General features: G+C 36.7%; 1 protein-coding gene across 3 annotated transcripts; it reads left to right on the forward strand.

The window, feature by feature from the left end:
- The first annotated feature begins 2,448 nt into the window (after positions 1–2,448).
- Positions 2,449–14,841, forward strand: LOC132603301 (galacturonokinase-like). 3 transcript variants are annotated; one of them, XM_060316299.1, is made up of 14 exons: positions 2,449–2,774; positions 4,567–4,680; positions 5,140–5,211; positions 5,824–5,867; positions 6,296–6,449; positions 9,205–9,270; positions 9,765–9,844; positions 11,371–11,470; positions 11,810–12,021; positions 12,800–12,840; positions 12,928–12,956; positions 13,060–13,129; positions 13,220–13,309; positions 14,383–14,841. In XM_060316299.1, exons 1-14 carry the CDS (start codon positions 2,736–2,738, stop codon positions 14,640–14,642), a joined length of 1,371 nt encoding a protein of 456 aa, XP_060172282.1. In that variant the 5' UTR covers positions 2,449–2,735; the 3' UTR covers positions 14,643–14,841. The 3 variants fall into 3 exon arrangements, with proteins under 3 accessions (XP_060172282.1, XP_060172283.1, XP_060172284.1); XM_060316300.1 differs by having other exon boundaries at positions 2,450–2,774; positions 11,371–11,481; positions 11,833–12,021; XM_060316301.1 differs by having other exon boundaries at positions 2,453–2,774; positions 11,846–12,021.
- The last annotated feature ends 403 nt before the right edge of the window (positions 14,842–15,244 follow it).

Consider the following 15,244-nt stretch of genomic DNA (forward strand, 5'->3'; position numbering starts at 1 on the left):
TCTCCAACCCACTTAGTACGTCTCACCCCTACTGACAAACCCAACCCCCACTTCCCCCCACCACCCCACTCCACCCACCACCCCAAACCACACCCCACGCCACCACACCCCAACCACCCCACCCCCACACTGCACCTCAAGTCACCCACCCCCACACCCCTCACACCATGCCTTCCACTACACTAATGCATTCTCCAGCCCATCCAGTACGCCTCAGCCCCACTAACAAACCCAATCCCCACCGCCCTACTCCACCCACCACCCCAAACCACACCCCACGCCACCACACCCCAACCACCCCACCCCCACACTGCACCTCAAGTCACCCATCCCCATAACCCTCACACCCTACTTTCCACCACACCAATGCATTCTCCAACCCATCCAGTACACCTCAGCCCCACTAACAAACCCAACCCCCACCACCCTACCCCACCCACCACCCTAAACCACACCCCACGCCACCACACCCCAACCACCCCATGCCCACACTGCACCTTAAGCCACCCACCCTCACAACCCCCACACCCCACCTTTCAACACCGACCCCTTCCCCCTCCGAATTTTCTTTTTCATATATTTTATTTTACTTTTATAATTTTTTTATAAAAAATGGAAAAAAAATTCTTAACCCAACCCCTCCAAACCAATTTTTTTTTTTAAAAAAAGTTTTTATTTTGTTTTTTACACCACCACCAGCTGCACTCTGAATTCAAAACTTTATGGTGTTTTGGTTTGAGTACATTCAAATGCTCTTAAAATGACATTTTTCAACTTGCGGACCAAACACAAGAAAATGAGTAGGGAAACCATTTATTTTTTGAGAAAAAATATTTTCTTGGAAAACATTTTCCATCGTACCAAACACACCCTAATTTGTCAAAATGACAACAAATCCATTTAGCAACCGTTTAATTTTTTCATGTATGTCTGCACTTCAGTTATACATGACTAAACTGCATGTAAAAATTGGCTAAAATTTTGGTCATGTAGGTTCGATTATTTTTTGCCAAAAATAAATAAATTATTCTTCGAATTTGAACAATCCAACACAAGATTCAACACCAAAATCTACTCCACATAAGCTCAAATTTGAAATATAAATTCCATATAACATAAAGAATAAACTCAATCATCAATTTGTCAAAAGAACAACAAATTAACATATCCATTTTGCAATAACTGAGATTTGTCATTACTTTTAAGATCCATCCATCGGATTTAAAGTCACTTTTTATATTTGAAATTTCTTCAATGCATTATATTTTTCAATTGCTATAAATTCAAGAAATACTATTGTACAACAACTAATTGCAAGAAGAAGACACTTTCGTCTGAAGTTAACTAATACTTAATATTCGTGCAAAATAAAATGCAAAATAGATACCAATTAAATGGGGCAACCCAAATAGGACGCCCAATGAATTTTTTACTCATTCATAAATGGCAAAATAAAAGGCACTTAAAGATAAAAGGAAGAGAAATTCATATTCTAAAATAGGAGGAAAGTTTAGAGAAGGCCCAAAACAATACATTATCTTTTGCTTTGGACTCAAAATGATACATATTCTTTTACATGGAACACTAATAGTAGTACATAATATTTGCTAAAGTGGTGCACTTTTAGTCAATCCCCAAAATACTGTCAAATCTTAACAGAGATGGACAAAATGATTTTTTATCAGCAAGAATGAGACCCATTTCTGTTGAGACTACTATGACCACATAACATATACTTCTACTTGTACTAATCATAACCAAACAACCTTTTCAGTGTTTGTACACTTGAGTAATTAAAACTTTCGACCATGTAAAACAATAATGCGAAGAACCGGGATGTTGTAATAGAACCGGGATGTTGTAATATACGTTGAAAATTTTCTCCCAAATGTGTTTTTTTTTTTTGTTTGGTTGTGAAATTAGGTTTGATAGAATATTTTTGTGAAGAAGGGATATGAAGGTCGGGTTTTGTTGGGAAAATATCTCATATGACGAGCACAAGACTCCCCGTTAAGATTTAACGTATTTTTGGGTATTGACTAAAAGTGTACCACTTTAACAAATATTATATATTATTAGTACTGTTTTGGGTCTTTTCTCAAAAAATTTAATATGTTTTCACTGAAGTAAAATTAAGGACACATCAATGTATCCAAAGATTACGGGATTGACAGTTTGACACACACCACTTTTTCTTCACAAGGTAAAACCAGTGGAGATGAATCATTCAGGCTCTCAATTTCTCCCTTCAATTTATCATTTCAAAAAAATTGTACTTTCTCCTTTTTAATTTTGATGAAACTATTTGATTGAGCACCAAATTTAATAGAGAAAAAGGACGATTAAATTTGTGATATTAAATAAATTATATATATTTTATATGACTATAAATTATTAAATAAAGTAAAATTATTTTTAAATATGGAAATGAGTCTCTCTTTTGCATTGACAGAGAGATAAAAGAAAATGATAGAAAAATCTTTGTTCAAAATGGCAAAATATGATTTGCCTTTTAGGCCAATACAAACTTGAAAATTATCAAATCAAATCATTGAACCAAAATCAAAGGGAAACGACCTTTCAACCGACAAACAACAAGTTATTCCCGCAAATTTCTTATCTTTGACCTCACTCTCTCTTCCTCATCATTATTATTCTTAAATATAAAGCAAAACCCACTTCAAGAAAGCTATCAGATTGGCGTTCTTGAATAGATATTTCAAAAAAAAAAAAAAATGGGTGTTTTTTCTGGTCATTGGCCTTCTCAATCAGAGGTTAAGTCCTTATTTTTTGTTATTTTTATTGCATTGTGGATCTTTTTGATTGACTTGATTTGTAATCTTGATTCCAATGTAATGTTTCATAATTTACTATTGAGATAAACCAAGACAGTTCTAGCAATGGGGATAAACCACATTTTTGTTAATTTTGTTGCATTGTTGATTTTTGTTCCAAATCTTTATGTCATGATTTTATGCTTATATTGTAGTGCATATTGTTTAACTAAATTCAGTAATGTGATTTATAACAACCCCTTTTGCCGTTGTGTGTGCGATTTATTTGAGGAGGGAGTTTTGCTGTTTTGGGTGTTGTATTTAAGCAATGAAGAAGCTTGTAGTTACTAGTAAAATGTTATGTATTGGGTTGGAGGAATGTAAATTAAAGGAACCTATAATGATTGATGTTTCACAATTTTACTATTGGACAAACCAAGACAGTTTTCTCATTGGTAAGATAAAACTTGGTGATGCTAATACACATCTCTAACCACATTAAGCTGAGGTTATGTATGTGATAGTGCCAAGGGCAAAGCCACCATTTTAGCTATGGGTTCAGAAGAACCAAGTAGCGTTGTCTCAAACTTTATATGTATGTTAAAAATAATCATTTGGTGTGTATAAATAATCTATCCAGAACCCAAAAAACAAAAAGGATTGTGGTTTAGAACCCGTAAACTAAAATCCTGGCTCCGCCTTTGGTAGTGCTGTATTGCTAGAAGTGTGTTGATTTTGTCCCAATTCCTTATGTCATTGTTTTATGCCTATATTCTAGTGCATATAGTTTAACTAAATTCAGTAATCTGGTTTATGACTACCCTTTTTGCAGCGTGTGCAAGTTTTATTTGAGGAGGGAGTCGTAGAAGTTACTAGCAAAATTTTATGTATTGGTTAGAGGAATGTAAATTAAAGGAACCTATACTTCAATGAACATATTGTTCTTTTGAGCATATTCCACATAAACCAAGTGCAAATATCTTTGTGCTGCTATGTATCTAACAGTACTTATATTTGATGTTCCTATATTCGAGAGAAAGACCAAAAAAGTGGGAGAAATAAAATCTTAGCTAGTTGACTCAGCTCCAATTATCGGATGTAGTTGTGTAGGTGTTGAACTATTCATTAGAACTTGTGATACTCAGGGCATGTTTGGTATGGAGGAAAATATTTTCTGGAAAATGCTTTCCAATTATCCCATGTTTGGTTGGTCAAAATATTTTGGAAAACATTTTCTCTAGGAAAACAATTTCCTTAAAAATGAGAAAAATGACTTCCCTAGTGGAAGTAGGGAAAACAAGTTCGGCCTTCCAATCTCATTGTCTCCTTCCCACCACCAACCCCCACCCCTTGACCATTCCACCCCCTGCTACCTCCAAACTCCCGCTTCTAGTGTTTTCTAGATTACATATACATTCTCCTGGGACAATTTTTTTTTGCTTACGTATCAAACACTAGAAAATAAGTAAAAACTCACTCATTTTCCAGGAAAACATTTTCCTTCATACCAAACAAATCCTCAATCCCCAGATGTTCTTTTGTCTGATATTCTTTTGCAAAGGGATATGTTGACATTTCCACAAAGGTAGGGGTGAGGTCTGCGTACAACCTACCCTCTCCAGACCCCACTTGTGGGATTACATTGAGTATGTCGTTATTTATTGTTATTTTGACGTTTGTAATATCAGAAGCAGTTGGTTTATCTTGTTTCACTGTAATCTCCCTGGCCTCATTTACTAGTCACAGTTGCTAAACTCAAATATATTAGCTACTGATTCTGTAACTGGTGCAGTTGGATAACATACGAAAGAAAGTGGCTGAATTGTCTGGTAGAGATGCTCAGGAGGTCAGGGTGGTTGTATCACCTTACAGGATTTGTCCATTGGGCGCTCACATTGATCATCAGGCAAGTTTATTACTTGTCTATTGTCAATTACATGTGCTAGGTTAATTCTTGACTAACAGGATTCTACATCTAACGTAAATGATCAGCATATGAATAGCATTGTCTGCCTTAATTCAAGCAATCAACTATGCCTCAATTCTAAATTTGGGGACGTATTTGAAGCATCGCTACCTTTTTCTTTTTTTATAACTGTGGTGTCCGGGCCAGCTTGCGCCCACCTTGACTAATTCAGCGGGATATCTGCTACCTCCCACCTACCAGGTGAGATGGGAAGAAATCACCTAGTACTTTTGTCTCCACTAAGATTGAACCTGAGACTTCATGGTTCTCCTCTCACTTCGTTGACAACTAGGCAACATCCTTGGGTGCTTTGAAGCATCACTACCTAAGGATAATTATTTGCAGTTTTACCTTTACTCATGTTGTATATGGAATTATGTTATCTTCAACATGTCTCAGGGTGGAACTGTTTCAGCTATGACAATCAATAAGGGTATACTACTTGGTTTTGTTCCCTCTGATGACACCCAGGTATGAGTTTTTTTCATTTTATGTAGCCAAATTGTATAGACATGTTATATTGTCTATATGTTGTGAAAGATAAGTTAAATGTTTGTAGTTTTAGCTAAACTTGGTTCTGAATGTATGACTCTAAAAGGCTGGATACTGTATCACACACACCATGTCTCATCAAAATCCTCTTAGTCTGCCGAGTTCTATGTTTTCATTGGGATTCTACATAGTTTATGTCTTACAAACGTAGTTGTACAAATTCCAAGAGGTGCTTTAATGAGTACATATACTACAAGTCAATTGATTGGTGTTGCTTCGAAATGGGTCTTTTTAGCTGGAAAGCTGCAACTGAGACACAAATACATAGAGCAGTCACTCACGTCCAAATTGATATTCATTTTTGTCTTTTTCGCCACTCAAATTCTGCTGACTGTTCCCTTTTACTTCGGAAAAGTGGAGAAGTCTAGCTAGTCAGAAGTGGAAGTTGAAGCAGGATTTATACTTCTTTGTTCCACTATGTGGGCTTCTCTGCTTAAGAGCTTGAGTTTATGGAATATTTAGTAAACTCTAGTCACTTTCTTTTCTAATTCTACTTCCTACTCATTTTCTACTAAAACTTCAAATTTGTAGGTTATATTGCAATCTGGGCAATTTAAAGGAGAAGTTCGGTTCAGGTAAATAATGCTGCTTTTAGGCATGTCCATACTAGCATATAACTACTTTGGTATCTATAATTGCATAAAAAAATCTCTGTTTGGAGCCATGTAAATAGGTTTTTGTTGCTGTTGGATCATGAATCTACGATCTCATGTGCGTTGATTCGCAGCACAAGTCTCCAAGTTGATAGTGATGCAGTAGAGTCTTTTACAATGTGGAGAATCCCATCACTTTTTATGCATTTAACCTTTCGATGCTATACTTTTACCTGTATGAATTAATTTTAGCCCTCTTATAAACAATAGGTGCTGATAATTTCATGTATTCAATAGTATAAATCCTGCAAAAAGCATCGAAGTCCTAATTTTATCAATTCCAATAAATTTATCAAACTCAAAATTTGATTCAGATAGGAATTGATGCCTCACATCTTTTCATTTCACAGAGTAGATGAAGTTCAGCTTCCTAAGCATATGACCAATACAAATGGTTTAAATGAACAAATGGAGTTATCCAAACCTCTGGAAGAATGTAAATGGGGTAACTATGCTAGAGGAGCATTATACGCCCTGCAAAGCAGAGGAAATCACCTGGAAAAGGTTGGTAACATTTCTTTTGCTGTTGGTTGATAAACATACATAATATGCTTGGTCTACGAAGCCAGTTGTTTCATTTATGTTGTTGAGATTTAGAGAAGTTTCTTTCACATGTAAGGGCAAAAGGCAGGTAGCTTGGTTACAGTTGCTGTATAAGGGCTGTACCTCTCCGAATTTGAGTATTTTCCATCTATTAGTTAAAGTGAGTAGATTATGTTCCAACAACTTGCAGATTCTTATTCCGTGTATTGCAGCTGCCTGGTTCTAGATGTCGAACTCTTAAATTTTACATTCCATTCTACAGTTCATGTTGGACTTCTGGCTCGTTAATATAGATCTAGGTTCTTCCATGCACCATCCATCTTTTATTTCTTATTTCTCCTATGTACTGAAATGATTGTTTCTACAATTTCATTCCGCCTAATCCTGTCTGACAGGGAGCCCATTCATTGTTATTCAAAAATATATATTAGTCACCATGCATCTGCAAATTGTTTGAATAGTGGTTACTGGGAGATGAAGGGGAGCCTTGGCGTAACTGGTAAAGTTGCTGCCATGTGACCAGGAGGTCATGGGTTCGAGCCGTGGAAACAGCCTCTTGCAGAAATGCAAGGTAAGACTGCGTACAATAGACCCTTGTGGTCCGGCTCTTTCCCGGACCCCGCGCATAGCGGGAGCTTAGTGCACCGGGCTGCCCTGTTTAGTGGTTACTGGGAGATGATGTTTCTGGTTCTTCCCATTTTGTTTTCACAAAGATATTTCAAATAAGCTAAAGATTCTCAATTAGAAAATATATATTAACTCAATAGCTTTGTACAAGTGCTCTTCAGTTAACTGGAGGAATTGGAGAGAGGGAGGGAAGAAGATATCTTGTCTAAAGGTGAGAGGGAACTCTCTTGTGAACTACGATATTCCAATGATTTTGCAGCGACATCCAGAATATTAGTTAAAGGACATATCTGTATCAAATGGATAAGGAAGAGGATGCATTATTATTCTTGGAGAAATCCATATGGTTTTACCAAAAACTACAAAAGCGACAAGTCAAAAAACATTTGCTGAAGTGGGTGCAGTCGAGCATGCAGATACACCATCACTGGAATATGAGTCGAACGGTGATACAGATGTGTACTTTAACTAATATTCAAAGTATGAATTCTTTGTGCTCCAAGTTAGGTTCGATCTATGTTGCTCGGACTCTTCAAAAATATCGACGGGTGCGTGTTGGACACTCCAAAAGTAGTGTATTTTTGGAGAATCCAACACCGGTGCGGCAACGGAAGTGAAGAGTCCACGCAACTTAGGGTTCGATAAAGGAAGTGAAATTTATGCTAAAATGCTTGGTGGGTGCAGTGAAGCATGCAGATACGACAAATGTCAGGAGTTTGTAAGGTGAATCAAAATATGTGGAAGGTTTCCAGGGATTCCAAGTGAAGGATTTAAATGATGACGGGCTTCTATTTGTGTTCTCTTCTGTGGAAGAAGCAGTGGGATTTCTACGAGAGGAATCAGAAGGTTGTGTTACATCGATGTCTTCATGATCGTAATTTCTGGGTAGTTCACTAGATGGTTAATCATCTTTGGGCTAGGATTATAAATCTTCTAGCTCATCTTCGGAGATAGGTGTGCGGGATTTAGGGAGGTTGACACCGAGACTAGAAGTAGAAAACATTTCCGTGGGCTAGAGTAAAAGTACGACTATTGGAAGTATGTATACCGGCACATATCAAGGTGAAAGTTGGTGAGGTAGAGTTTGTGATTCCAATTAGGTTGAAGGTCAAGCCTGGGATTCTATCACTGCCGGTAGCAGAGGGTCGGCGCAGCGAATGTCGACAATTGCAATGGTGTTTGTACTTTGCACTCATTTGGACTCGGGAATTTCAAACAACGCAAATTGTGGCATGTGTGGTTTCTCGGAAGCTTTGAAAGAAAGACACATCCAGCAACAAAAATAATGATATATAAGCAACACCAGAAAGCAGTTACATGGGTTCTAAGTGGTAAGGAAGAGGGCCTCACCTATTTCGGAAAGGATTTTGAAGCTCTGAACTTGGACAATTCTTAACTCATGAGCTAATGTTTAGGTTGAGTTAGGTCCAAAAGTTACAATTTCCTGACATCGTACTAGAACCAGACATTTTCTTATTCTTAGTTTACCTAATATTAGGCCCCTTTGTGATGTTGTTCACATTTGAGATGTCCAGTCCTTGGCATATCAGGGAGAGGGGGTGTTAAGTGACTCCCATTGGTTGAGGGGTTGTTATATCCTTAATTGATCTTAGGCGTCCCTCACCTCATGAGCTCACTTTTGCGATTGAGTTTGACCAAGGTAAATTTGATTTACATGGCACCAGAACTAGACCTAACTCTGTTCTTGGTTTACACAACGTGGGCCCCCATGTTATGTTGTCCGTGCTTCTAAAGTCTAGTCCCGAGCATGCAAGGGGTGTTGATGTGTCCCACATTGGTTGAGGCCTGAGGGAATTGGTTATTGTCTCCTTATTTGTTCTTGTGCAATCCTTACCACAAGAGCTAGCTTTTGAGATTGAGTTAGACCCAAATATGCATTTCCTTAACAAGGTTGACTGCTTTCATTCTTTTGTCAAAAGAACTGTTTCATTACGTGCGCTAAAACTATTTTATTCAGTCATTGTGATCTGTATTATTTTGCATAGTCCTTCAATTTAACATCCTTAACCTTAATGTGCATCAATTTCTTTCATTTATGCCAATCTTGTTACAAACATTTTTTTCACAGGGTATCACTGGATTTATCTGTGGTTCTGAAGGTCTTGACAGTTCAGGTCTCAGCTCTTCTGCCGCTGTAAGTTTTTTTCTTTTCAATCACCGTCTTTGAATTTGAATTTGAAATAGTTAGACTTCAAGAAATGTAGTTTCTGTTTTGCATATTCAGGGAAGTTCTTGTAATTAGTGAAGTTATTTCTCCAGACCCTTTAAGGCTTTTTCAGTGGACTTTTCTTCTTTTTGCTGTTGCATCCTTGAGGAAAAGAGATCTCGCTGTTCTTTAAAAAAAAAAAAAAAGGAGTAGGGGAAGGGAGGGGGGGGGGGGGGGGGGGGGGGGGGGGGATTACAAGGTGGGGAATCGAACCCTCACCAACAAGGTGAAAGATTAGGTAACCAACCATCTGAGCTACTAAAATCCCTGAGATCTCACTGTTCACTCTTTTCTTTTAGGAGATTTTATTTGAATCTTTGTTCTTTTCTTATAGTATTCCTCACAGTGTCTTAGATATCCTATTTAGTGTCACTTTTCATTTGTCTTCTGGAATTTCATTTTACAATTCTCATGCTTAACAGGTTGGTATAGCATATCTTTTGGCTTTTGAAAGTGCGAATGGTCTTGTAGTGTGCCCGACAGAAAATATTGAATATGATAGGTATGTTACTTGTACAATGGTCTTATCTTTGTTGCTTGCTAGTTCGTTTAAGATAATAATTCTGACAGCTTTTAGAGAAAGAGAAGAGAGATCTCCATAATACTTGTTATAATAGGAGCATTATCACTTGTCTGAGTAGGGACATTACCTCTGGAAAAAAGATGTATCCACTTCTTTTCCCTGTCTCAACAATCGAGATTTCTCTGAATATGGTCGAAAAAAAACTTAACGTGAATATGCTGACAAATTCGGATAACGAACTATTGAGTTACTACCAATATATATAGGGTTGGACCTATCATGTTTCGAAGTTTCTTTCTTGAGATATTTCCACGCTCTCCACGCATTTTGGAATTGCTTGTGAGCATCACTTAAGTGTCATTTTTGGGCAGTTGCCTATAAGTTCTAAGCAGTGTGGTGGAAGTTAGATATTAAAGCTTAAAAATGACCTTGGGGAGGGCTGAAACTATATTCGTCAGCCTGGTGCATAGGCAGCTGATAATCTGCCAAGAAAATTTTAGTTTCATAGGCCTTCGAGTTATTCTTTTCTTTTTCTTCTTAAAATGCATTTAACATTTATCTATACCCGTTTCTCTCATTTTTATGAAGTAATTTTATTCAGTCTTTGCTACCACATGTTGTTTGCAGTTTTTTGTGCTGATAAAGTTATTCTCTAAAGTTTTTGTTTAAGGCTCTCTATAGATAATCGTTTGGTCTCATTTGATTGTGGTATTAACCTGTTATAGTGTTTCCATAGGATATTTGTTTGCAGTGCAAATTCATAAATAGTATGGTGAACGTTTATTAGGTTCTGGGAACACTGCTCTAAAAGAAAATGAAGAGGCTTGAACAACTTGATACCTGTTAAATGTTTCAGAAAGTGACCTGTTTAAGTGGTCTGTGGCCAGGCATTCTGAATTTTCTCAACTTTTCTCGTCTTCTTGTTTTCTCATCATTGCGAAGTTTATTATTTCCACTTTTACTTTATCAAATGAACTGTATCATCACAGATCTTTTCCGAAATCTTAAATCACTATTATCTTCTTCCGGATAGTCCCAAGCATGAACTCTCAAATTTCATTAATTCATCAATTTAGTTGATGCTGTTTTGGCAGATCGTCGTCTTAACTCCTAACTAAACTGGCAAGAGCTACTCTATAAGCATGTCTTAGATCAGTAACTTTTGTGTTATTGACAAACATTAACACTTCTGATTTGTTAAGGGCAATAGTTTACATGCTTGTTCTCTCTATATCAATGACATCATCAGATTATTGATCTTTTAGTAAATGAGGTTCAGAGGTTGGCTCAGTTAGGTAACTTAGTGCTGCTTCTCACATCCATCCTTAGCATTGATGGAGGATTTGATAGATTTTATGAAAGGAGACCAAGAAATTAGAGGAAAATGCTTAATTTGTATCTTTGGATTTCCGTATTGCTTTTTATGTAAACATGCTCAGGTTCCTACTTGTTCAGTTGTTGACATTATTTTATTATGAAACTCTTGTTACTTTTGTTACGTGCAGACTGATTGAGAACGAATATTTAGGTCTGAAAAATGGGATATTGGATCAGTCTGCAATATTGTTATCAAGCTATGGCTGTTTGACCTGCATGAATTGCAAGGTGATGCGTTTGTATCCACAATAAATGAATGACTTATCCGATGATCTTATATCTTAATTGAGTTTTCAGCTAAAAGTGATACTTTCTCTTTCTCTTTTAGCTTGCGATGCTCTTCAGATATCTGAAAAGGTTTTAGATGTTACTCCAAAATACTTAAAAATAACTTTGTGCAAGAAAGAAAGGAGGAAAATTTAGAAATAGTTTGTTAGTATTCAAACAGGGAAGCCCAGATTGTTGATGATGAATTGGTTGAATATGTCATTTTGCTCCAACTTTCCTCTTATTACGATTTAGTTTTAAATTATGGCGTTCTTCTGATACAGATTTTGTGTTCTCTAGAAAACTCTTGACAATAATAATAGACCACATGTGCAGACCATAAATCACAAACTGATACCATCTCCAAAGGTGCAAAATAATCATGAAGGAGAGTTAGGTAATGCATTCAAGCTATTGCTGGCCTTTTCAGGTCTGAAACAGGCATTGACAACAAATCCCGGATATAATAGGCGAGTTGCGGAGTGTCAAGAGGCTGCACAAATTCTGCTGCAGTAAGATAATTTCCTAAGCTTGCGTCCTGGAATAACAAACGTAGTTTTTCTTCAAGTTATGGTCATGGAATGCATGCCTGTTTATTGATTGAATACTAAGACATGGAACAGTAAATCCTAGATGTAAGTCACTCTCCATTAAGACAAATATGTTATATTTAAGGGCGTATTTGGTATGGAGGAAATTATTTTTCAGAAAATGTTTTTCAATTTTCTTATGTTCGGTTGGTCAAAATTTTCTCTAGGAAAACAAGTTCCTTAAAAATGAGGAAAATGATTTACCTAGTAAGAGTAGGGAAAACAAGTTCCACAAGTGACATTTCACATTGATTGTGTCCACCTCCAACATCTAACAACCCCCCCCCCCCCCCCCCCAAAATCTCCCATCCCCACCACCCCATAGCCCCCGCCTCCCATAGTATTTGTCTAGATTATATACAAATGTTTTAGGATAACACAAGAAAATAAGTAAGAAACTCACTTATTTTCCTGGAAAACATTTTCTTTCATACCGAACACCTTAAATCCCGAAGGAAATGTAACAAAAGAATAAAGATTCTTAATGATTGAATTTCAAGTTCAAGTCTTCTTCTGGAATTTCCTGAAAACGTGAAGCATTCCTAAGAATAACAAACCCTTGTTGAATTTTTCCGAAATGCAATTGAAGTATGAGGAAGTTGCAATGAGATCTAATTGATTTTCTATCAAAGCTCTTATTTCTGGGACTCAAGGCTTATTTTTTCGTCTTCTTCTGCTGACTCTAACATTGAACTTCTAGAGCTTCGGGGAATGAAGAGGAGGAACCTGTTCTATCAAACGGTAGGATACTCAGCCTGCTTTTGTCGATGAAATAGTGATGCATCTTTTTTTATGATAATGTCGATAACAAATCTATTGATTATGCAGTTAAGCCAGAAGTTTTTGAAGCCCATAAGGTAAAATCCACAAGTCATTTTTGACATCTCTTTGTGAAAATCTTCTTCCCTTTTATATGGATCAATTGTATTTTATACCATGTTTTTTGAATTTTATTTTCAGAGCAAATTAGAACCCAACCTTGCTAAACGAGCAGAGCATTATTTCTCTGAAAATGAGAGAGTTCAGAAAGGTACTATTCTTTACTGGTCTTCACTCCTTATTTTTTTGTTTAGAGTTAGGACAGTCCGTTGAGAACTGAACATCATGTGTCGTTATTAAGGACTTGAGGCTTGGGCTTCCGGAAACCTTAAAGAATTCGGAGAGCTTATTACAGCTTCTGGTCTAAGTTCTATTCAAAACTATGAATGTGGTAAGTGTTAATTTTCATACTTGATATCATAATTTCATGGTACAATATAGCTTCTTAATTTATGTCGGGGAAAATAGTAGTTTTAGTCCTTGAGTTATAGCTTTATTCTAATTTTGATCTTGTGTAATTCGGCTTAGCACATTTGACCTTGTCCTTCAAACAACAACAACATACCCAGTGAAATCCCACAAAGTGGGGTCTCTTTAAACTAACGGAAGTTAAAATTTAACAGAATCAATATTTTTAATTTTTTTAAAATTTTAAAAAACAAAATTGATGGTTAGTGTACTGTGAAGGCTAGGATGCCATGGCTGAGCACTAAAGACGATCAAATTGATCAAGAAAAATCTCTTCCTCGCCTTTCTCCCATATTTTGGTATTGCTGCAAAATGTTTCTTTGTTTTCTTGAGTTCTTGTTGTACCAATTTTAACCAGCACCCATGTCTATTCATACCTCACTGGAGTTTAAGGCTTTTCCAAAGATAATACTACATATTTAATTTTCTCACCTGAATGGATAGCTCGGTTTCAAAAAAATTGCTCTATTACTTTTTTCTTATCTGTATTTGAAGGAACATTATTGGAATTTGGTTCCTTCTCTAATTTTCTAGCTATTTTCTATCTGACAATTATGCTTATTAAAATTGATTTATCTTCACCAATCCAAATTTTACTCCCAAGAGGATCTAATTCAACCAAAAAGTCAAAAATCTAACCTTTGAGTTCTACTGTGACAAGGTGACGATGGATTTTGCAAAAAGTCCTTTTTTCTTTCAAATTTTGAAGCAGAAGAAGTAGAGCTATAATGCTTTGTGCATTTACCCTTAAGTCATATCTCCCCTCTGTATTTTTGTTTTCATTTTTCTTTTTGAACTGATTCCGTTAAGTTCATAACTTCCATTAGTTTGAGGTACCAAAATTGCATGGTCAGATTAACCGAAGGTTAAATGTACTACGTCGAATTACCCAGGGATCAAAACTAGAATAAAGCCTCAGGGACTAAAATTGTTATTTTCCCTTTATGTAGAGGGACAAGAATAACCAAATATTGCACTTCACTTCAATGATTTCAGGTTGTGAACCACTTATACAGCTATATGAGGTTCTTCTAAAGGCTCCTGGTGTACTTGGGGCACGGTTCAGTGGTGCGGGATTCCGAGGTTGCTGTCTTGCATTTGTAGATGCAGATAGAGCGGAAGAAGCCGCAACGTTTGTCAAGGACGAGTACTGTAAGCTCCAGCCTGAGTTAGCAAGCCATCTCAACCAAGGACCGGCTGTATTGATATGCGATGCAGGTGACTCTGCACGCGTGATCAGCAACACTTTGAGTTAGCTAAACGAGTAAACGTACGCAGGTTCCTATTTCTAGCTCCACGATATTCCATTTTTTGAATCTATTCTTCTCAGATGATTTGTATTGTTGTACCATGTTGGTTCCCTATTATTTTATTTTCCACATTGATTTCTTGTATATTAATTTGGACGCTGGAGAAGGATTCCATCAATAAATTGTATTGGTTTCCATTGCTGAATTTGTGTACCAAAGTCTTCTGATCTGACTATATCGAGGGACCAACTCCTTTTGCTTGTGATGATAGTTTATGAGTTTGGTTCTTGTATATTCATTGTTGGTTAAAATTGCAACAATTTTGCTGAAAAGCAAATTGTTCGTTTGAGTCCCCCCCACGCTACCTGCGTGCCGCCCCAGAGAATACTAAAATAACAACCATGTCTCAATCCCAAGGATGTGGATGTTATTTAAGAGCCCGTTTGGATTGGCTTATAAGCTGTTTTCAGCTTTTTTGAGTGTTTGGGTGGTCAGTTTAAAGTCATTTTGTGCTTAAAATAAGTTCAAAAAAATAATTGAGCCCGTTTGACTTAGCTTATCTAAAGCAGCTTATAAGTTGTTTTCAGCTTTTTTGCGTGGTCAGTTTA

The sequence above is a fragment of the Lycium barbarum genome, chromosome 7 (assembly GCF_019175385.1).
Source record: "Lycium barbarum isolate Lr01 chromosome 7, ASM1917538v2, whole genome shotgun sequence".
Taxonomy (NCBI): Eukaryota; Viridiplantae; Streptophyta; class Magnoliopsida; order Solanales; family Solanaceae; genus Lycium; species Lycium barbarum.

Coding starts and splice junctions, on each gene's coding strand:
- LOC132603301 (XM_060316299.1), top strand. CDS start 2,736: ATGGGTGTTTTTTCTGGTCATTGGCCTTCTCAATCAGAG. Junction 5,212..5,823: donor TTCCCTCTGATGACACCCAG/GTATGAGTTTTT, acceptor TCAAATTTGTAG/GTTATATTGCAATCTGGGCA. Junction 12,022..12,799: donor GCTGCACAAATTCTGCTGCA/GTAAGATAATTT, acceptor TTGAACTTCTAG/AGCTTCGGGGAATGAAGAGG.